The following is a 23597-nucleotide window of genomic DNA, read 5'->3' on the forward strand; positions in this document are numbered from 1 at the left end:
GGTCAATGGTACAGCAGCATCTGGGGACACAGGGAGAGAGGCAGACACGGCCCCCAGGACCTTCCAATCCTTTGCTCAACTAATTCAAATACTGGGAGCCTCCTAGGAAGACAGAAGTGAGCAGGCTGGTGGGCAAAAACCTTGCAACAAAATGTAAAGTTGTTTCAACAAAATCAAAGGCCTGCACTCTGGGAGATCCAGGCTGCCTCAGTTCAAATCCTGCTCAGTCACTTACTAGGTTGGAGAGCCTATGCAATTGCCATAATTTCTTTACATTTTAGTTTCTCCGCTGTAAAACTGTGATATATACAAATGTCCATTCCGCAGAATTGTTACGAGGATTAAATACGTTAATACATGTAAAGTGCCTGAAACAGGACTCGATACACCCTAAGTGTTGACAAAATATCCCCTTGATTATCAACATTATTATTTCAGAGAACCTGAGCCGTTTTTTTCCCCCAGTAATGTCTCCAACTTGACATTAGAGATTTTGTTCTGAATGGGCACAGGGTTCTGCTTATGCCAGTCTGCATATTATGCCTAAGCAGGATCGTGTGGATGGGGTGGTAATCGCTTCTTACACACCGACATGACAGGGCCGTCCAAAGTGGTCCTGCCTGCACAGAGAAACAAGGAATTAGGCCTGTGCTTCCAAAGGCAGCTCTGCAGCTCCACCCTCTTCACCCATGTCTGATCATAGACCAGGGTTTGGAGACAGTGACCTCTCAGCCAGCCTCACAGAGCCTGCCATAGCCCTTCCTCCTTAGCTGCCTTTGGAATGCCTACTGTCCTGTAACTGGTGGGTATCAGTATCAGCTGGGCTGGTGGTACAACAGAAACTGGGACGTGAAGTGTATATAAGACCCTTCAGCGGCCAACACAGAAGCTCTGTGTCTCACTAATGGGGGAGCAGGGACCTGGCTGGACTCCTCTGTCTCACATTCAGTGAGGGGCTCTTCCCTGACTTGCAAGGCCAGACCCCAAGGCTCTGTGAGCACCAAATGGGGATTCCTGGCAGGCCTGCAGCCCTCATGAGAAGTCCCAAACCCAAGTCCCCAGTGTGAGGGGATCACTTCTCCCAGAGAAATGGCAGGGACAGCCCATTTGCAGTCTCGGTGGAAAGGAGAACCTCGGCTCCAGAGGCCACACAGGGTGACTGCAGGAGCTCAGGACTCAGGAGTCTCAGACCCACACTCCCATCCCAGGTCTGCCACTTGGGCTGCTCCAGGCCGCCCAACATATTTATCACTGCTCTCCCTGCTCTGTCCCCAACACACAAATGGGATCCCCACAGGGGCCTGGCCTAGTGCCTGCCATGCAGGCGTGACAGCCCAGTGACCAATCTCACCGTGCAGCATTTACTCTGGCCCTGACAAAGAGAATACCAATGGCTCAGACAAGATGGCAGGCCACACTTCTGCAGTGAAGAAGCCCTTCTGAAAGTCAGGCCAGGGCAGGTGCTTTTCGCCAGCATCCAGCTGTAGTCACTGCACGGCTGAGCAGCACATCGTGTGGCAAGCGTCTGGGAAGCGAGCCTAGCCAGGAGGATCTCACAAGAACTGGCACGCTGCCTGATGAGCTCACGCACTCACAAGCTGTTGGGCTTTGGGCCTAAAGAATCACTAATTTGCTGGAATCCCAGTTGTGATTATTACAAAAACCATGGATTGGCTTAGTAAACGGATATTTACTCCCAACATGCTAATACCCTCGTGATGCTGCCTACCGAGGAAACCTCTACTGCACCAGAGCGAGCAGGGAAGGCAGCAGACTGCACTAAGAATGGCGTGGGCAAGACCAGGCAGCACTGGGCTTTGGGGGGGTCTGCTCCCTTGGGAGCAAAAATCAGCAGGTGCGGCCTCTGATGAGACTCTTTAGAAACAACATCCACAGCAACAACAGCCACAGCCAAGGAGCAGGACACATGCAAGCTGAGGGACTGTGACCTGGCCTCCCGTTTTGAGCCTCTCAGACATACACACGAGAACCCAGAACAGCCCACCCTCTGAAAGGGTGGAGAGCAAAACCCAACATCAGCCTTGGGGGGCACCATGGTGATTCTAGACAAGCCCTCGTCCCAGGGGTGATCAAGAGCACCTAAGGAGCCCTGAGGAAGGCTGATGCTAGAAGGAAGTGACACGGATCTGGAAGCCTCACCCCCCACCCCAACCACAGTCGCGTGGTGCCCCCTGCAGGCGGGCTGCTGGGCGAGAGCTGGAGAGGGGGGAGCTCTGCACACTGAGGTGCCCTCCCTGGCTGGAGCTGGGACCTCTTCTTACCAGGCCTGTAAAGCAAGAGGGTGGGGGGTGCTTGCCAAGGTTCCTGCCCACCCCTGAGAGAGGTGCGTGTCTGGGAAACAGAGGACAAGCACATCACTGCAAATGACAGCCCAGGGCCAAGTTTCTCTCCAATCCTTTTGGAGAGGGTTGGCACAAAGCTGTTTAAAATCATCCTGGTTTTGAATACTAGGAAGCAACCTACACCAAGGTCTAACACCAAGAAGCAAGTCAGATTAAAAGAAAACTAAGTTCATTTCTTTTACATCACTAGGGTGAATGAGAGGAATGAAAAGCTCTTAAAGAATGACTATCACTGGGCAGATGATGGCTCTGGGCAAGACCCAAACCACCCTAAGCATGTCCCACCTGCCTCCTGGCCAGCTGAATTCAGCACAGGCTCAAGCAGCACCGTGAACAGCATGGATGCTAGCATTATGCCCTGATAAAGGGGCATGGGGAGCCCATATGTGTCTGGGGGGGAAGTTCTGGCTTAAAGAGCCTGCAGCTTCCTTCCAGGCCTGGCTATAGTCCCACCTTTTCCTCAAAGTGGTCTATGGATATCACATTCCTTATCTGGGACGCTGTGGGCCAAGGGTCCAAATGACCTGACATATGGCTTTTTTATTTTAATGTTTTTTTATTATATTATGTTAGTCACCATACAGTACACCCCTGGTTTCTGCTGTAAAGTTCGATGATTCATTAGTTGCGTATAACACCCAGTGCACCATGCAATACGTGCCCTCCTTACTACCCATCACCAGTCTATCCCATTCTCCCACCCCCCCGACATACGGCTTTCTGTAACTCTGCACTAATGGCCTGGGGTGCTTCCTCCACATCCTACAGGCACCCCAGGACACCCCCAGGGTGCTGGCCTGTACTGATGCTCAGAGAATAAGCAGGCGGGTCTGCCAGGGCTTGGGAGGCAAAGGCCCTCCCTTCTCTCACCTGCCTGCTGGAGCAGAGCCAGAAGAGGAGATCAGAGGCAGGCAGAACTGGCTGCCTTCCTGCTTCTGCCACTACATGGACATTCTGCAGATTGGCCTGGGCTGGGGGTTTTCCTGGCTTCCTGGTCCTGAGGCAGAGCAGGAAGACAGATGGAAAGCTCTTTTGCATAGGAGAGCCCAACTCAGCCGAAGAGCCAGGCTTCCTACAGGACTGGGCAGAGAGGGCCTTCCAGGGAAGCATGTACCTAAAATGGGACCCCACGGACTGCCCACAGCCCAGGATCCTGATTTCCTTAAGGAGCTGCCTAGAGATCAAGAGGGAAGAAGACATACTAGTGGACAGGCTGGACAGGCTGGACAGGCTGGCTCTGCTCTTCTTCAGAATGTTCTTTTAAAAGTCTGCCCACACGAAACCTGTTCGCGCTAATTAATATTTGTGGCAAAATTATAAATATTTCATTCTCTTACTGTTAATCACTGGAACATTTCACATCTGCCTCTGGGCCACCCCAGCCCCTCCCTGGAATCCTTAGAGGGATGTTCATCTGCCAGCCAACTGCTGATGACACCTCCACTTCTGAGGTGGGACCTGCAGGGCCAACTGCAAAGGAATGGCAGCTGGGGACGCAGAGGAAAAGGGATCAGGTTTGGTGACAGAAAGGCTGTCCATTCCACTGAGTGTGAGAGCAGACTATTCTGACGATTTTTTGGTTCAGGTTTGACTCAGTTCAAATCCCTCGAACATTCTCAGGATTTCCAGGCCAACCTAAAAGAACTCTTTGCTTACAAAGTTTCCTGGTACATTCTCTTCACCTGCTCCAGCAGTTAAGACTAGAAACAGCTCACAACCATTTATTCCATCAGCTCAGTTTGATGAAAGTCTGAGGGAAAAGGCATGGTTGTACCATCAACATCCGCAGCAACTCTGACTAATGAACTCTGAAAAGATCACAAATGCTCTGCCAAGTAGAAAGCAAAAGGTTTCTAAGAACAGTAAACTTGGGTGGAAGCAATATTTTGACAAATCTCTCAGCTGGACTAACTCTGCCCCAGTGGGTCCCCGCTGACCATCACAAAAGAACACATCCAGCGGAAGCCAGGCTAGCTGTGTGGGAGGGGCGCCCTCTGGCAGACCGAGGAGCCTGGACAGATGCCCAAGAGAAGAGAGATACCAGATACATGAGGACCCCTGAAAAAAGAGGCAGATGCACAGAGGCAGCCGGTGGGCATAAGAGTATCACTGTGGCCAGTGCTCAGACAGCAGCGCCACCCCTCTGGGCCCCTGATGCTCAGAGCTGGGAGAAGACTTGGCCTCGTGTGCACTGCTCACCGTATGACCCTCACCATACATCACTCTGTCACACTGTGCCTCGAGCAAAGAGTCCTTGTGCCCCTATCTCGGACCCAGCTGGTTTCTCAAGCTCTCTCTCTGTAAGGTCTCTCTTCTTCCCACCCCAATCACCTCACTATCCAAATGCAGTAGGGGTCTCCAACCTCTATGTCTTTGCTCCCACTGCCCCTCACCTGAAATGGCCCTCCAGGCCTCTCTGAAGGGCTACCTCTTCCAGAAGTCCTCCCAAAACACTAGGCCCCACAGCCAGCTCATGGCACTCCCTCCTGGCACCAACCACTGCCCCAGGACACCACCTAGGCACACACAGATCCAACCAGGCAGCACGGATCAGGGTGCCCTCCTCCTGGCTTTCGTCATGGGGCCCCCTTCCATGCCCAGCACACAGCAGGCACTCAACATATGCCATGACCAGCTTCAGCCCGGAGAGGCTTCTTGGAAGGTAAGAATGGAGAAAAGAACAAAGGTGGCTGGCTCTGCCCTCTAACAGCCTCCCTCCCTGCCCGAACATCAGTCCCCACTTTGAGGGGGCACATGCAGGGCCACCTAAGCTCCACTACGAGCCTCTCCCACGTTGAAAACGTCTGTTCAAGGAATGTAGCTTGCCCCCCATGAGCTGACTTCTCCCTCGCCCTGGGAAGGGAGGCTGGCAAGGACGGATGCCACACACAGCGCCCCCTGGCCCAAGCCCGGACACCATGGACTGCACACACAGGGCCCACCTCAGAACATCTTGGCTACTGTGCACAATGTGCATTTTTACACACTTGTCCTTGTGAGGATAGCTTTGTATCTTTTTAAAGCCAGAAAGAGCAAAGCAATGGAAATACAGGACTAAGTCACCTGCCAGGTGGACGAGCGGTGGGAGGAGACCACCACTGCATCTGGCCAGAACTGAGAACATGGGCTGTGGGCAGAAGCCAAGCACATCAAACACACACTCTCCAAGTCACAGGACCAGCAGATGTGGAGGAGCTCCTGGTCACAGGGGGAGCAGGGAGCCGGACTGAGGACGAAGCATGCGGTCTGCGCTGTCCCCTGAAGCGAGCCGTGACAGTGCAAGCAGAAAGACAAAGCCTGGAGAACAGAGTGTGGTCAGGGTTAGGGGCAGCACGGGCAATATTGGTGGAGGCAGTGTAGGTGAGCAGGCGAGGATGAGCACAGATGGGACACGACACAAACGGTGACAACATGGCAGGTGAGGACAGATGGTCACATGGGAGCTTGCATAGGGCACCCTGGGCTCCCATATGGCCCACACCCTACAGCCTGGGGCTTAGGGCAGGCTCTGTTCGTGCTGTAAGTAGGGCCAGATGGGCGTCCTGCAAAACTGAACACCAGCCTCCATGGCTCCCACTCTTCTCCCAGCTTGTTCTCTCTTCCTACCCTTCACAGTAAACACTGACACACCCCCAGACCTTTGCTAAGCTTTGGCTTCTCAGGAAGGCCTCTCACCCACCAAGGCCAGGCCAGGTCTCTTGGGGGTGGTTTGAGTTGCACCCTGACCCTTAGCTGATTCACAGCTTCACACTTGCCTTCCCCAAGCACCTGCAGCAAGAACCAGGATCATTCCATGCACCAGCGCGATGCTGATGGGCCTTGGATGGGCACGGCCATGGGCTGGCTGAAGAACCCCACAGAAGGCTCAGCCTCAGACTGACCACAGGGCAAGGCCTCTGCTCTCTGAGGCTGATTGTGGCTCCGAGATTCTCAGGTGACATTGAGCATGGCAGGCAGACAGCAAGGGTCTTGGCAGTCCAACAGAGCCACTATGTACACATCCCGAAGGCTGGCTGAGCTGGGCGAAGTATGGACCAAGGCGTCCTGTGACAACCCTGCTTCCTAGGCCCTGCTACTGACAAACCTCCAACAAGCTAAGCAGGGAAATGCACACAGATCCAGTCTCCATCAGGTCAACTGGGACCTTCCCAGTGTTAGTCTTCTCTGGCCTGGGATGGAAGGAAACTTAGATCCCAGCTCTCCCTTGGCTCCACACCAGCTAGGCGGGCAGCCCTGGATGAGCACCCAATTGCCCTCAGCCTGGCTTCCTCCCAGGAAACCGGACACATGTCCAAACCTGCAGGGCAGCTGTGAGAATGGGACTCCAGAAACCTCTCCCGGAGCCTAGCCCAGAGCAAGCACACACTGCTATGTGGTGGAGCCCAGTTACTCACACACACGCTCACATACTCCATGTCAGGCAGGGGTACAGAATTTTTTCAGAAATCTCATTATGCTATATTTGAACATGTATAAACAGCAATCACTGGGAGCCCCTTGAGGGTCACAATGTACTCCCTATGTGATTTCCTTTTCCTGGTCAGGAAGTGTTAACACTAAGGATTTCAGGACTTTGGACAAGTCCCAAGATGGAAGGGAGAAATTAGGCAGCCAGGAAGGAGTGGTCAGGCAGGGTTGCCGTAGTGGCAGCCATGACTTAATTCATCCTCTTTCTCAGTCTCTCTCTCAGCTTGGCCAAAGGGCCCCTCTTCAGGTCAGCTGTGGGCACCCTCCCAGCCGACCTGCAAAGGGCTGGCTTTCAAACCTGACCGTGGTAGAGTCTCAGAGCAACACAAGGGCCAGTACCAAGGGTTTTTAGCCAGAGCTGTGGACAGGCTGTAGGAAGCTTCCGACACTAGTGCAGGATGGCACAAGGGTGCAGGTGGGGCCAGTCCAGAGAGCAAATCTGGGTCCTACTGAGAAGCCATTATCAAATGTCGAGTATCTCCATAAAACGTGAAGCTATTTTTCTCAATCTCTTTTAAAAATGTACCCCAAATAAGAACTGACCCCAGCTAACTTCTGATTTTGAAGCATAGGTATACAAAAGTAGAAGGGCAGCTCGAAGGCAGGGTATCCTAACTGTACCCAAGGGAAGTCCTAATACCTGGCTCCCTGTCTAGCTGGTAACAAGTTAGCCTCTGACAGGCTGCAGGGTGCAAGAGACTTGGGCCCAGAAAGCCGGAGGCCCAGGCCTACTCAGAGACTATTGCTTCCAAGGACACCACTTGCCCCTCTTCTGAGGCCACACCACTGGCCTGAGAGACAGGGTGCAAACCATGTGCGGTGCTGCATGGCTCTTGTGCCAACTCCAATGACCGGGGGATGACTGCGTCTAGGATGTGGCTGCAATGTGTGTGCACCTTCCTTTAATACCCATGAGAAAAACATTATTCCCATTCTCCAGGTGAGGAAACAGGCTCAGAGCGAAGTCCCTCACCCAAGGTGGCCAAGCAAGGTAGCAGTGGGGCTGGGACTGAAATGCAGATCTCCCTGACTCCAAGGCCTGCTCTGCCCTGGCCTCCCTGTCTGGCCTTGAGTGGGTCCCTGAACTGCTTCTCTTGGCTGGTACCAGGGCTAGAAGCTCCCATCAGCCTTCCTGTAGAAGGGCTTGGCCATGGCCTAGAGTGAGCACTAATGCCCTGTCCTCCCACAAGGGAGGCTGGTCTCAGGCTGAGGCGTTGTATGGAAAGTGTGAGGCTACACGTTCTCCCAGGGTAGTTAGCCAGCCCCAGCTGGGTCACAGGAGGCAGGAACAGAGGTGGGCAGTGCAGGCCTTGAGGCTACCAGTATATTCCCTGACACAAGCAATCTGCTGCTTCTGCTGGTATAATAGCTAAAAGGGCCACTTTAACATTCTAAGATCATGGCTATTTTAGGGCCCGAACATTTTCCTGTTGCAGACACTGCTTTCTTTCTGAGGTGAGGAGGGCAGGAGTTCTGAAAGCACTATGCAGCCAGGCCTGTGTGGAGCACAGCATGGCCAGTCCAGAGCTTCCTGGCACACCGGGCTGGGACTGGGTAAAGGTAGACCATGAATGGTTCCACATCATTGACAGAAATCACTTTGAAAAAAAATTTTTTTTACAATCACTGAAAAATGTACAATCATTGAAATTATATTTGAGCCCATATGTATGGTTCCCTCTGCAAACTTCCAGGGCAAATAACCAGTATGCTGGCACTCAGGACATGTCACACCAGTGCCTGCCCCCAACACTCTGCTTCCCTACAGCTCCACATGCATGGGGCAGCTGGGCAACACTGCCTGGCGTCATCATGGTCCCTTCCTGCCTCCCTTCCTCTCTGCTCCCGGGGGTGTGCCCACACCAGGGGAGCCACTTTCAGCTCTAGGGGCTACCCAAGCTCGGCTCGAACCTGCAGGGCTGGAAGGGGTGCCGGCCACAGACCTGTGGACAGCCACAAAAGGCGTTCCTCTCTCACAAAATCTGGCATGATGTTAAATCCTCACAGGACGTCCTGGCAGAAACTAATTTGCAGAGCAGATTGATAAAAAGGTTGGGAACAGGGAGGTTCTCCTGTTGGACTTGGGCTAAGTACGAAGGGGAAGGGCTTGCTTCAGGACATGTGCAGGACTGAATCGGTCCTCTAGGGTGCAAGGAGGTGGCGCAGTCAGTCATGCAGCAGCACACACTCAGCTCCACAACCTGTCTCTCCACACATTCCCCGCAGGCCAAACAGAATCCAGGAGGGCCAAGTCTCCTCTCCTCTCAGACCACCAAATCCCTGCCCAGAGGGCTCCCTCATGCCGGCTTCCTTCAGTGCTTCTCTAAACCAGCCCTTACACCCCTTTCACTCACAACACCACATGCTCTGGGAACCCACACGATGGGTGAAGGATGTCCCACACCCTGGGGAAGGCAGAGCAAGGCCTGTTTCCCCACAGCCTGATGCGATCATCAACTTCCGAGCGAGGCCTGCGTGTCTGCTGGCATTGTCACTGACTCCCCAGAGCTCCACTTTAATGCCCTCTCAGTCCATGGATTTGGCTCATTCCAGCAAAGCCTTTATCACAGCTTATTGCTGTAAAGGTGAGGAGAACATGAAGAAATCAAGCTATGAGGTCAGCATGCGAGCCTCCTAATGTTAGTAAGAAATGTGGTTCAAAGGTCGCCACCTGCCCTATCCCATGTAGGGACGGCCTCGTACACGGTCCCAGCTGACTCTCCCCACTCCCCTATCTGGACTCCCAGGGGTGACAGACTCAGCCTTCCCACGGCTGTCAGAAGGATGTGCCATAATACTACAGGCACGATGCCAGCACCACTGGGCTGACTGCATGGAGGCCACTCCAGGCAGCCTACAGACCCCGAAAGCGAGTCCACAGGGTCTTCCGAGTGCCCCTAACACCCGCATTCTTCAGGTGGGAAGATATAGGCTCATAGACGCAAGACACCTTAGCCTGCCCTGCCCCTTCCCAGCCCCCAGGTGGGCTAACTGGCAGGTGGCGGCCCTGAGCGTGTTTTGGAAGCACAGAATCACCGTGAGGCCATGAGGTTAATGAACAGCCGCAACATTGCCCGTGTCACCCCAGACCCAGCACCCCCCCTCACCAAAACAAAGCGAATCATCACCCGAAGCACCCTCCCCCGTGATTGGCGTGCCGCCCTGGGCTGGCAGTAGGGAGAACAGGGACTGTACCGTCCGGCGTCGCCTGCTGGTGGGGTTTTTTACATTTGACGTAATCGTGGTCAATCGGAGTAGCTGTGTAAGGTGGGGATGTCAGACCTGGGCCAGAGGAGGAGGGGAGGGAGGCTCCGGGGCCCGGCAGTGTCCCAGCTGAAGAGTGGGAGTCCTCGTCCACCAGGCAGGCCTTCTCTCTGCGGGAAGATGGTTGGGGTGCAGGTCAGAATCTCTACATCCCACCGAAATGGGACATGTGCTGGTCTGAAACAGTGCCCTTCTTGACTGCTGGACCCCATGCCACCTTCAAGGGCCTCCTCTGCCCTCCTAGGGCCCACTGCTCCCACACACCTCAGATGACTTGCCCCTCTGGCTGGTGGTCCAAGGTGCTGAAGGAGCTGCCCCCATGGCACCCACTTGGGCTCTGGCCCCCAACTGGCCACTGTCCAACTGTCTCAGGCCCCAGGCCCCAGGAGACTGCAGGAGAGGGGACAAGCCCTTCCTCAGAAGCACCTACCCCAGGTCCCCTCCATGCCAAGTCAGCACACCCTTCCATGTGATGCCCGAGGCCTGACAGATTTAATCCCCAACAAGATGCAGACAGAGAAAACATCTGGATTTACTGCAAGCTCCCATGTGTATAAGGATATCTGCTACAACACTGTTGAGCAAAAAAGTTCGAAATACCTGAAATGTTCCATCAAAATGGCTACAGAAAACATGATGCACCCATGCTATGGAATAATACATAGCCACAGACTGCTGATAGCCACTAGAAAGAATGGAGTGGATGGACCCCTTGTCAGGGGAGAAGTAAACTCTAGAATAGCAGCTTCAGTAGTTCGTTTTTATAAAATAAAAGAAACTCTATAATTGTACATGTAAATGTAAGTGTGTGTAAATGCACAGATAATTATTTGAGAAAATAAAGTATGAACAGTGGCTAATTCTGGGGAGGAGAAGGAATTTGTCACATTTTAGCCTATCTGTTTATACATTGCCAGAATTTTCCATAACTAGAATACATTCATGTATTATTTGTATAATTTAATAATTTTTTAAAAGATTTTATTTATTTATTTGAGAGAGAGAGAAATGAGTGCGGGGAGGGCAGAGAGAGAAGCAGAAGCAGACTCCCCCCGTTGAGCAGGGAGACTGACACGGAGCTCGATCCTGGGACTCTGGGATCATGACCTGAGCCAAAGGCAGACGCTTACTGACTAAGCCACCCAGACGCCCCTATAATTTAATAATTTTTTTTTAAAGATTGATTTATTTGAGAGAGAGAGGAAGAGCAAGCATGCACAAGAGTGAGGGGGAGGGGCAGAGAGAGAGGGAGAAAATTCCAAGCAGACTCCCCGCTGAGTGTCCCATGACCCTGAGATCATGACCTAAGCCGAAATCAAATTGGATGTTTAACTGACTGAGGTAGCCAGCCACCCCAGTAATTTTTTTTTTAAAGAGTTACGATCAATAAAAGACAACATCATTGTACTTGGGGGCCCTCTGTGACTAAAAAGTACACACCTATAATTTCTAGGGCACACCGCATCCACCTGGGTGACCTGTCAAGAGCATGCCCATCTCTCCCATAAGACAATGGGCCTCAAGGACAGAGACTGGGCACAGGTCTCTCTGGCACTAAGCTGAGCCCTGCACAGTGCCCAGCCAGGCAGGGGCACAGCGGTGAGGCAAGCTGGGACGAAGCTCCAAGATGTGGACACTGGGGTAAAAGAAGTCTGGGACACAATCAAGGGGAGGCCCAAGGGTCCTCTCCAGCCCAGTGAGGGAACCACACCAAGGCCCTAGCTTCCCCATACTCTCGGGCACCACAGGAAGAGCCTCCAGTGCCCCTCTCTGCTTCTTGGGAGAACAGGCAGCACACAGGCCCTAACAAGGCCCCTACTCTTGGGAAAGGCCATGGAAAAGGACCCAGGAATAAGAACCTGTAACGTGAGAACTGCTTTCCTGCAGTGTTCTGCATAGGGCAGAGCTGTGCTGCCATGCAGGGAAGGAGAGGGAAGGAGCTGGTTTCTCCCTAGGACCTGCCCCTGAGGCTGGGGTGGCACCGGGCATGGCTCCAGCGTGATGTGACCTGGTGTTACACACTCAGCCTCTCCTTCTCAGTTTCAACAGAAATAACTCAGTCTAGCAACCAGGAGTCTCCAGATAAGTTCCAGGGGCTCAATGAGCTCTGATTTACTCAGCAGCAACCCCCTGAATGCCACTTTGCTATAAATGAGCCAACAGGGTACCTATGGGATAAGTTGCAGGGTGAAAGCGTGCTACTCACTTCTCTGAAGCTTTGGGCGTATTCTTCTCCTCGCCCCTGGCAAAGGGTCCTTCTGCAGCCTCCTTCATGAAGTTGACCAGGACCTCTGCACTGACCCCAGAGTCGGGCTTCCCCAGGAGCTTTAAGATGGAAGCGTGGAGCCGGAAATACACCTAAGAGAATGATACTCGGGTGTGAGCAGCCCTCCCAGTTGCTAAGGTTCATTCCACAGGTCAGTCGGCCACATTGGAAAAGAGCCCCTAACCAAGGAGACGGGCCACCACACACTGCCCTTTTTCATTCACTTTTAAACCAGCCAACCTATATGTCATTCAAAGCAAGCTCTGACAATTAAAATGGACACGAACTCTCAGCGTTCCAGCTTCAATGTTCAGCCTGTAACACAGGCAAGTGGTGGTAAGACAATGAGAGTAACAACCCTCAGCCCCTCTCACTGGGCACCTCCTCCTACCACAGCCCCTGCCACCCTCTGTGGGACCCTCTCCCGGCACCCATAAAAAAGGAGCCTCCGTGCCGCGGACTCCCCGAAGTGAGGAACAGCTGACTTCTGTTTGTGTGCCCACAGCGGGGCTAGCCAAGTACTGAAGGCCTGGAGAAGCTTGCCCCACGGGGGCAGGACGGGTAGGAGGTACGCTGCACCATTCAGGGCCCGGGCTTTTCTTCATTTCCTTGAGTCCTCACCACAATTCTCCGTTTACAAATGTGTGAGGCAAGTTGCCCAAGCCCCACAGCCAGCAAAGCCCAGGGCCAGGTTAAACTCCGGTCCACCCTGCCCTCTACCGCTCCCGAGTGAACACCGCACCGCACACAGGCACCTCCACGGTGACTTGGCCTGACTTTCACACCCACATGTGGGTGCAATGGGGGCTCCCGCCTGTGGCACAGACTCCCACAGATGGCACAAAGGATGTCATGAAGACGGGGAGCCCCTGTGGCTGCGGACCCCGGTTAACCAGCCTCCCCTCGCCCAGAGGTGGTTCTCAAGAAAAGTTGCCAAGGACCCACCCAGGTGAGATGCCAGCTGGTCCGCCCAGGCAGCACTCTCAGGGAGGCATCCTGGACAGAGATGCCCGCTCCCAAAGCCCCTCCACCTCTAGCCCGCCTGCGGCCCCCGGAGTAATGAGCCCACCTAGTCCATTTTCAGCCACAGAAAACCTCGGAGGCCCCCACACACACGTGCAGGTGGCTCTGCCTGGAGGAACGCAGAGTGTTCAACTGGCAAAACTTAACCAAGTGGCAAGTTCAGTATTTGGACTGAAGGTTCAACAGCAAAGGTGAATTTTCACCAGGGCAGGGTTAAAGTCTTAAGAGAAATGTCATTTTTAAAGCAGCTGAGTGCTTGTTCTCCTGTGAGCCGGCATGGTGTGCTGGGCCTCAGTTCCTCACCGGGAAGTCCCAGGCCCCACAGGGATACCATCCTGCCTGCTCATCGGTTCCATCAGGCAGCAGCAGAAACCAAAAGTCAAAGAAACACCATGGACAAAAACAGAGTTGTCGTTTTCCCGAGGGCGGGACTACTTCCCTGCACACGGGTTCGGTGCTACCAGAGGTGCTGCATGGGGGCCTGGGCTCAGGAAAGCGGCCCCAACCACCCTTTCCTTCTGCTGCTGACTTAGGGTAAGTCGCACCAGCTCGCTGGGCCTCAGTGTTCTCAGCCCCAAAGTGGACATCCCTCCAGGGACAGGCCCGTGAGCCTGAAGAGAAAGCATGAAAGAGCTACGATGGGAAGGACATGGGACCTGGGGCCAGGAATGACGGCAACCTGGAAGCTGCCGAAGACACGCTCAATACAAAACTGCGCTTCCGCGTTTCACCACGAACCCTCTGCACGTGGCCCCCAGGCGGCTGCGGCCAACCACTTGGCGTGAACCATTTTTCAAAGGCAAATTTATAAAAATGAGACTTTTTTGCTTGCTCACACAATTAGCAAATATTAAAAAGAGGGAAAACGTGGTTGAGGGAAAACAGACATGCTCATAGATTAGTATAACCTTTCAGAGCAACGAGACGCTGTGGATGCAACATGAAATGACCCTTGGAAATAACCCCGTAAGTGCTCCCTGACAGGCATGCAAGGCCAGGCCCTGTCTGCACCCTGTCGAAGAAGAAGTGGAGAAGAAGTCCAAACCCATGACGAAGGGATTGGACAAATAAGTGGATGTCTGGCCAGACTAGAAGGCGCAAGGGCAGGGAAGGAAGCCCACAATGCCTTGCACTGCACTGGTCTGTGGAAAATGCCAGTTGCAAAATGATAAGAAAATGTTACTATGTATCTATACGTTAACAGGGGGAAAGATCAAGAACGATAAGGACATGCCCAAACTGTGAACAGGGATTATTGGGTTGGGGGGCTAGGATCACTAGGGACTTTAGTTTTTCATTTTAAACACTTCTGAATGTTTGATTCTTATATATTTTATAACCATGAATATGTGTTAATTTTATAATCAGAAAAAAAAAAAAAAAAGGCAGACAAGGCATAATAAGCAAGCAGATTCTGGCCCAAACTCCAAAAAGCTTGCCGGGCACAGAGAACCAGCAGGGGCTGGGCACACAGCCTCAGAAAGGGCAAAGCTAACGTGCTCAGGAAGCAGCAAGGCCTGGGCCAGGCCAAGCAGATGTGGACCCTCACCCGAGCACTCGGTTTCCTCCCTACAAAAGGTGCTGCCCGCAGTCTCCCAGCCTGCCTCCCAGGGCTGCCCTGAGCATCGAGGAGAGCACGGTGTGAAGTCCTCCAGAAATCATAAAGCAAATCCAAGTAGTAAACAACTGCTCTTCCCGTGAGGAGCAGTGCAAGACCCCAAGTCCGGGGCCAAGAGAACAGGCCCTGTCCTGCCAAGCTGGGTGGTCTGGGCACAGCCTGTGCCCTCACCAGGAACAAGGGCACCAGGAGATGCTGTGCCACATCGATATCATCACCGAGTCAGGTTCCGGCAACCTGCACGTGCTAAGGAGGAGAGGCGATTTTCTTCTGGGAGAGACACACAAAACACTCACTCTCCCAGAAAGGATGGTAAGCACCCCTTAGAAGAGAGAGGAAAGGCTGCTTTAATGTCATTGCACACAGAGCTGCGGAACACAGAGAAGTTTCCAACAGGTTGCACAGAAGTCACTGGGACCTCATGCCCCATCCCCAGGGAGACAAGGAGACTGGCCCACCCCTGCCCTGCTTCCCCGCCCGAGGCCAGCACGGTGTCACCTCCAGGGCCTCCATGGCCAGCTCAGGTGGGTTGTGGTAGTGGATCTTCTTGGGGTAGCGGGCAGCTTCCTCGTGCAGGTAGTGGCCGGCCTGTCTGTAGTGCAGCAGGTAAACAGCAGGCGGCTGCTGCTGCTTCTCGGCGACCTTGCCCAGCATGTAGTGGATGAGCCACTCCTCCTCATCACCGTCGCCCTCGCAGCGGGCCGCAGACGTGAAACAGTGCCTGGCTGTCTCCAGCATGCTGTCGCGCCGGCCCTCCATCTGGAATGAGAGCACGAAACCAGGCTGGGCTAGGCCCGGGGCCTGAGCCTGCACAGGACCATGCCTTACCCTGCAGGAAGGCCTGCTGCCTTCTTTGCAAACTTATAATCTTCTCAGCAACCCAGACACACAGAAGTGTCATCACCATTTCATAGCTGGGGACACTGAGTGTGGAGAGGCCATGGGACCCGTCCGAAGCACACCTCAAGTAAGGCACAGAGCTGGGCTGAAACCCACGTCTCCTCACGTCAGCTCCAGTGTCCTTTCTCTTACCGCCCCTGCAGTATCTGCACTACACAGTTCAGGGGTTTACGAAGTACCTCCTGATGCCCTTCTAAAGGTCCCAATTGTGACCCTCACTACGGCTGCAGTGAGGTCCTCTGCCTGGGAGGGGGAGACAGCATTAGGCCAGGCTGCCAGGAGAACTGGGCCAACAGCAGCTCTGCTGTGTCGGTCTGAGCATGCCAAGAGCCAGCACCAATGTTCTGAGCCCCCACTGCAGACGATGAGCACTTCATTCTCTCCCCCGCTCACTAGGGTGGGAAAGCAGAGCTGGAGAGGGTGTGCACCCAACACCCAGCAACACAGCACTGAAGAGGATAATGCACCCCTGAGGTAACACAAGACTTCCCATCGTGTCCTCTGCACCCTTCCAGAGGGACCCGGGGTGCTTACAAAACGGAAGATTCCTGAGCCCCACCCAAGACCCATTGCCTTGGAGCTGTGCCTCCAGCCACCTCTCACATATTGAAGGGTGGAAACAGCTCAGACAGAGGATCAGCTTCTAAGATGCTTTCTAACTCCGAGGATCACTTCTCCCAGTCCCTGTATAAGGGCTATGGGCCAGCACCTAGGTGCGATCTACATGGAATATTAGCCATCACATGCGTGCGTCCCTTCATCCCAGAGCTCCTGGGCTAGGAGCTGGAATGAAGACTGCCTGTGTGGGGCCAGAGGGGCAGCTGTTCCCAGAACCCCAGGTCTCTGGGCCCTCATCTCCATGGCCCTAGCTCCACAGCAGGGAAGCTGCGACCTCTTCTAGTCTTGTCTCGGGGACCAGATGAAGGGAGAGGCTATAGGTACTAAGCTCTGGCGAGAGCGCTGTCTGCCGCCTATGAGAGGAGTGCCTGTGCCCCACTGCGCACAGGAAGGCTGCCCTACGGACGTTTGTCCAGCAGACGCTAAGCTATGTGACTCTCCTGTAGCAACGGCCCTCGGGCTGGCACAAAGAACCCCACCGCTCCATCAAACACTTCTTTTGATGTTTTGATGTTTTGATGTGAAATTACCATCATCCATCAAGACACCGTCAGTGGGTGAGATACGACAGAAAGAATCACAGTGTAGAGGCAGGACACAGCACAAGCCAAGTGACTCCATCATACCCCTCCAAAATGAGATTCTGTGGCAGCTCTGTGTAAGGAAAAGGCAGCCACTTCACTGGAGTCCTGTTCTGACGGCTCTGTACCCATGTGGCCTCAACCAAGTCACCAGCCCTCTGCCCACCCAGCTCCGCCACTGAGGGTCACAAAGCCATCCACTGAGAAAGGAAGGGCAACTGTGAAGAGCCCCATCTGGACTTGCACCACTCAGATCCCCACCAAGAGGTCAAGCCCCTCCCTCCCCCACATAAAGCACATGCTGCCAGAGTCCCCGTCCTCAGTAGGTGCAGCAGTTAGAACAGTTCGGACAGGAACAGGAGGGAGAGGCACTGAGCTTCCGCTGTGTTCCAGAGCTCTGCCAGATACCCTCACACCACCTGTCCATCCCAGAGCGCGATGTGCACCCGCTGCTGTGGCACCCCATTCACCTCGTGGCCAGGGTGCCTGGCCCAGGGCTGGCCCATGGAGGGGCTAAGGAGGTGTCCCTTCTCACAATACCCCACACAGGAGGAAAGGTCAGCCTGCTTACAACAGCAGGGCCATCAAGCTCCTCCCTCAGGCCAAACAGCTAGAAGATTCTGGCTCCAAATCCTCTGCCCTTGCCTGAGAATTGTCAACAAGGGAAACCACTGGTTTTCCTGTAACACACACCTTTGGCAAGTTTGCAGGCAGAAGCTGAAGCACACAGCTTTCAACAGGTGTCCTACAGCTCATCTGATCAGACACAATAAATCCAAACAGCTCTAACAACCAAGGGGCTGTGTCCAGAGGTGGAGAAAAACAGGAGGCACAGGGTAGCCCTGCAAGGCAGTTTTCACCCTGGGCAACAATGCAAAACCTCCTTCCTTCCCCACCTGCTGGGACACGCCTGGTGGATTTCCATCTCTCTCCTGCCACCCCCAACACTCTAGGAAGATGGCCTGGGAGCCCAGTTTCAGGCCATGAACTACCTGGGCCAATGGCTTCCAAAGGATCAGAATGGAGTTCAGCCACAGAGGCCACGAGCTATGCAGGAGAAAGAACAGGCAAGGGGAAGAGGTGTGCAGGGAGTCGACCTGGGTCTCCTATCTATCGTCCACTCTGCCTTCCCTGCCCCTTGCTGGGGGAGCCAAAAGTTCCCTCCTTTTGGGGAGCTCTACAAACAAAACCCTCAAATACCAATGGCAGAAAGGGCACTCTGATTTCTCATCATATTTATACTTTCTGAAAAACCTCTATTCTGCTAAATCCTGGTGGGCTTCACTGGTGGGGGATTAGAGAAAGAATCCCCAAGGTCCGTGCTCCACCCACCCCAGTGAGTCCCAGCAGAGAATAACAGCGTTCCTGGTGCTACCAGGGAGTTAGTTCCGAGCCTGCTCAGCCCTGGGGCCACTACAGTACAAACAGAATGGAGCAAGGGGCCTCTGCACAGGACGGTCACAATGCAAGAGGGTTGCGTGGTATGGCTGGAGCTCAACAACATGGTGCTGAGTGAAAAAGAAGCTCAATGCCATACACGGCACGACAGCACTTCAGCTAGAAGAAAAGAACAGGTTAATCACGGCATTCTTTCTAGGAGTATGTGTGTACATAAGAAACAGTGTTTATTTAAAGTCTGGAAAGATACAAGCCTAACTTGAAGAATGAAGGGACTAGAAGGGGGTGGGAGGAGCCAAAAAGATTTCAGCTTTTGTCCTTACTGTGGCAGTTGTTTTAAAGAAGGTGTTTCTTGTATAACTGAAGAGTGGTTTCTATAAGGGAGGCGATGGCTAAAACAAGGGCCATGCTGCTCTTCTCTCGCCCATTTTCTTCCAGAGTTTGGCCTTGTCACGGAACCCAACCCCTGTCCTTGCCCCGTGGCCACACTACCCTTCCTGCCACCTTTGTCTTCTGCCACTAGTGCCAGGCTCAACCCCAGACCAGGTCTAATCCACCCAGGGAGCCTGCGAAAGTGCAGCTTTTGACTGTGAGTCCCCGATGGGGCTTTTTAACAAGCTCCCCACTCCCCCCGAAAAAGGTTCTAATGTCTGGTCATGTGTGGGAGCTACTGTTCTCACTGGCCTGTAGGATTCATGCACTCTGGACAGAGAAAGAGAGGGAAAACCTTAGGGCGGAGGTGCCCAGAGTCCGGCCCCCTGAGACAACCCTCCCGGTGCACGGGCGGTGGCATGCAGAGCTCATGGGAAGAAGGTGAGGTCACTGGCATTCCTCAAACAACAGCCCGAGGCAGAGCCTCAGGTCGTGCTTCCAGCTTGCCCTCGTCAAATGTGGGTGACATATAGAGACCGGGAAATGTGTGGAGAGCGAAGGGGATTTCAGCCTTTTTGAGGCTTTCTCAAAGTGTACCATACAGCACTCCGATGTCCGGCAGGACCTTGTGTGGGAACTCCGAGGCCCCCACGGCTACGGACATGGCGGCGACAGTAGTCACGACAGCACAGGAACATTTGGGAACGTTCGGATTCCGCTCATGTTCTTCCAGCACAGCCCCCCAGCACTTTCACTGACGCCCATCCCCGCCAAGCGTCATTCTGTAGTCAGTGTCCTGCTGATTTCTGCACCTAGTCTGATGCTGTAACGCAGATCTACTGCAAAGTTGAACTGCAAATTTTGCAAAAGATGTGGGATTTCAAGAAGCTGATGAAAGTAACGAGACAAAGCCTTTATACATGAGCACCGGGCACATTTAATGTGGTTGACAGCCGCCCAAAGGGAAGACAACTGTCAAGGAAAAGACCGTAACACGCTCTTCTTAGGCACAAAGACATCAGAGAATCCTGTGAGAGGGAAGTAGCCCTTGAATACTTCTGCAAAGGTAGCTGTCTAAATTTATGCTGCCGAGGGGAAGGGACATCATAGTATGCTGTCATAAAACTGCTGGAAAATTAAGCTGCCCCCAAACCAACCAAACTCAGTCATTCATGGTTCATTCAAAGAATTAATACATCCTTGCAATTATCACCAAAGTCCTAGGAAGGTAAGATTCAGGAGTTATTTTCATTATTATTTAATTACTAAGATAAAGTCCCAATTGCACCTTGTAGGCACTATTCACTAGGATAATTCAGCCCTATTGTGAATGGCTTCCCTTTGTGACCCTTTGCTAGAGCTGACTGCCCTCAAGCAGCAGCCCCTCCCCCTCACACCCCTGCTACTGGGTAGGGATGTGGCCCAGGTATAAAAGGGGCCACTGCAGGAGGGTAACATTTATGTTGTTATTACAGCCCCATTTATGCTTTTCCATACCAATTGAATTTTTAATGCTAAGGACACCTCACTTCTATATAAAATCAGTAAAAGCAGCAAAGAGGCTAGGACTTCCCCTACTTAGCACAACGTGGGAAGGTCAGGGTCATCACAAGGCCAAGTACTCTGGAAGCCTGTGACCTAGCCCCTGAAGGGTCACAGGGGCCGGGGGTAGGGGGCTGGGCATGACAACAGAGGCCTAATCTCAAGGACGGAGGGGCGGCGGCACAGCCATAACTGAGAGTCCTACTGACCAGGCTGCTCTCACTGAGAGCATAACAATCCAGTGGCAGCATTAACAAGGCTATTGTCTTGTTTGGGTTTTGACCACATATGATCACTACAAGAAACAGGCCCCTTCAGCACTCTGCTCTCCTAGAAACCCTTCTGGAATGCGGCATCTTATTGCCACACCTTAAACATGTTGGTGGGACTCCTTCACTTCCATGTCAAGGAGCCAAGGGTGCCCTGCTCAACAGAGACTTCAGGCCAGACACGCAGCAGCTCGCACTAGAGGGGGACCCCCTATCAAGACCGACTTCAAAATTCCCAACACAGTGTCAAAAATTTTATAAGGACTCAAGAAGTTCCTTTGAAGGAACAGGGAAGAGACAGCTACTTCTGGTGTCCAACACCCCTCCCCTGCCTCTCCACTGCCGGGAAACTGATGACTGACCAGCCAGATCACAAGAGCCTGGCCCTGAATACCCCCACACCAGACTAGGTGTCTAAAGACCAAGGTCCAAGCTGTCACTGACCATAGTATGGCTTCAGTCTCATGAGGAGAATCATCTGTGAGCTCCCAGCATCATTGTGAGAACAAGTGCAAGGCATGGTCAGGACAGAACTCTGCTACCTGAGGGCACTTTAGTCAGATGGCAGGGTGGCAGCCCCTCTGCAGAGCCCCTCCTCACCTGCTGCACGAGCTCAGGGGGCAGCTCAGCTCTCCACTGCTTCAGCTGGCGTGAGGCGAAGGAGTGCAAGGCGTAAGACATGGTGCCATACTCAATCCACAGGGACAGGTTGGAGCTGTCGATTTCCAGGGCCCGTCGGAAGCAGTTCAGGACAGGCGTGGCGTGCTTCCAGATGGGCCCATCACTCTTCAGCTCATTGGAGTTCAGCTTGTCCTGAATGCGACTAGCCCGGGCCAGAGCCATGCCTGCCCAGGAATCAAACCTGTGGTCACGACAAAAGCTCCAGTAAACACACGACTGCCCTTAGAGCACTGCAGACATGATAGCCTGCAGGGCGGCGACCCCAGGTTTGTGGGAGCCCGTCTCCCAGGCCAGGGCCCAGAGCCCAGCTCTACCACCCAGTAACTCCCTGTCTCTGAGCTATGACATATGGCTAAGAAAACCGACCTCAATGGGCCACCTGGGTGGCTCAGTCAGTGAAGCATCTGCCTTCGGCTTGGATCATGATCCTGGAGTCCCGGGATCAAGCCCCACATTGGGCTCCCTGCTCAGCAGGGAGTCTGCATTTCCCTCTCCCTCTGCCCCTCCCCCTCCTCCTTCTCTCTCTCTCACTCTCCTTCTCTCTCAAGTAAATAAATAATAAAAATCTAAAAGAAAGAAAAAAAAAAAAAGAAAACCCATCTCAAGAGAGCAGAGCTGCTAGGACACCACAAGACATGTATCTTAGGTCATCCAGCACCTCATGGGTACTTGTAAGTGTTCTAGAGGATTCCCTACCAACTCGAGCCCAAACTGTGCTCACCAGCATGGTAGGCTCTTGGACTCTGCTCCCCTTTGCTTCCTTGCTTGGAAGGGTTACCCATAGAATGTCTCTGATGGAAAGGAAAAGGGGTGCTTTACAAGGCATTGCTCATCCAAGGTGTTGGGGAGGCTTCCATCCTGCTGCCACCTCACCTAACGCCTCACTGGTAGCATCTGCCATCAACACATTCACTGATCAAAAGCATGGGGCGGCCAAGACCCCGAAAACACAGCCATGTAGCTTCTACATGGTTCTCCCTCGGGGACCTTGACCAGATCCTGCCCTCTCCAGCTCAGTTCCCAGCAGAAAGATGGAGAGCGAGGGGACCACAGGATGGCTAAAACCCTACTGCTCTGAGATCACCTGAAAGAAAGTGGCAGGGAAAATGCAGAAGGTTCTCTGAGATGGCGACCAAGGCTAAGATGATTTCTGGGCATTTGGGAGAGTGGAATTTCCTGCATGCAAGTACCTACAACAGAAAAGGCAGCAATCACATGACAGATGCTACCCTCCATGAACGCTAACAACTCTTGACCCACTGCTACACTAACTTTAAAACTGGCCAACTGTTTCTGGACTATTTGACAGTTCCCAAGGTGTGGTAGAGACACAGGAAACTTATGAAGCTCACACGTGCTTCTGCCATACTCCAGGCACCCAGAGATGAGAAAGTGCAAACAAAGTAGCAGTAAAGAGGCCTGAAGGCTTAAATGGTAACCAGGGATAGCAAAAATGAAGCCTTCGGGCCCTGTGTGGAGGTCCTCAATGTACCCTTTCCTCCTCAGGGCCTGGGGATCCAGGGCTCTGCTCAGGTCACCTCCGGGGGGGAAGCATGGGGGTAGGTGTCAAGCTCCCCTCCAGATGGTGGAGGGACTTTCTACCAGGGCCAGCTCCTTCCACACTGAGGATTTTCCCCTCTTAACTCCTCCCAGAGTGCCTTCGGCAACCCCCTTTGCCCTTGTCTTGAGGGAAAGGACCACATCACGGTGTATGCCCAAACACCTGCACGAGTACCAAAATGGAAACCGCTATCTGCAGTCACAAATCTGAGTAAGCAAGAACAGAGGCACATCACCATAAAACCTCAAAATGCTCTTCTATGTGTCAACAAAAGCAAAGTCCTGACGTGGGTTTATGTTTCTAGCAGAGCGGTACACAACCCACACCTGGGGAACGCTGACCCACAGGGACAATACCCACAGGGACAATGGTGGCCGACCCAAGAGCCAGTGATGCCATGAACTCACACAGGGCAGGCCTGCTCCTAGCACTGGGCCCCGAGTTGTTTCTCTGGCAGAGGGATGAGCTGTATTGGGACCTACTCCCATCGTGTCTCCCCAAATGCCACTCTATGAAATGCCCAGCCAAGGTGGTCCAATCCCAGCTGAGTAAGAGCAGATGGAATAGTGAAATGACCACAGGTCGAGAAAAGCTATTGCTAGCATCCTCACAGCCTCTGTTTTCCCCACAGGAACCACCAACAAACACTGCGGTCAGAACACTCCACCGTCCAC

The 23597-nt window shown here is 53.3% G+C and overlaps 1 protein-coding gene across 3 annotated transcripts in view; it reads right to left on the reverse strand.

Moving 5' to 3' along the window:
* Window positions 1-23597, reverse strand: part of CABIN1 (calcineurin binding protein 1) — a 151211-nt gene that overhangs the window by 70632 nt on the left and 56982 nt on the right. For 2 of the 3 annotated variants that reach the window (XM_040619499.1, XM_040619498.1), the window contains exons 23-26: window positions 21282-21543; window positions 15500-15760; window positions 12301-12452; window positions 10026-10204 (exon numbers count right to left, since the gene is read on the reverse strand). In XM_040619499.1, coding sequence (XP_040475433.1) covers window positions 10026-10204; window positions 12301-12452; window positions 15500-15760; window positions 21282-21543 — 854 coding nt within the window. The remainder of the gene's footprint in view (window positions 1-10025; window positions 10205-12300; window positions 12453-15499; window positions 15761-21281; window positions 21544-23597) is intronic. The other variant, XM_040619500.1, reaches the window with a different exon arrangement.

Source organism: Ursus maritimus, unplaced genomic scaffold (genome assembly GCF_017311325.1).
Source record: "Ursus maritimus isolate PB19 unplaced genomic scaffold, ASM1731132v1 scaffold_33, whole genome shotgun sequence".
Lineage (NCBI taxonomy): Eukaryota > Metazoa > Chordata > Mammalia > Carnivora > Ursidae > Ursus > Ursus maritimus.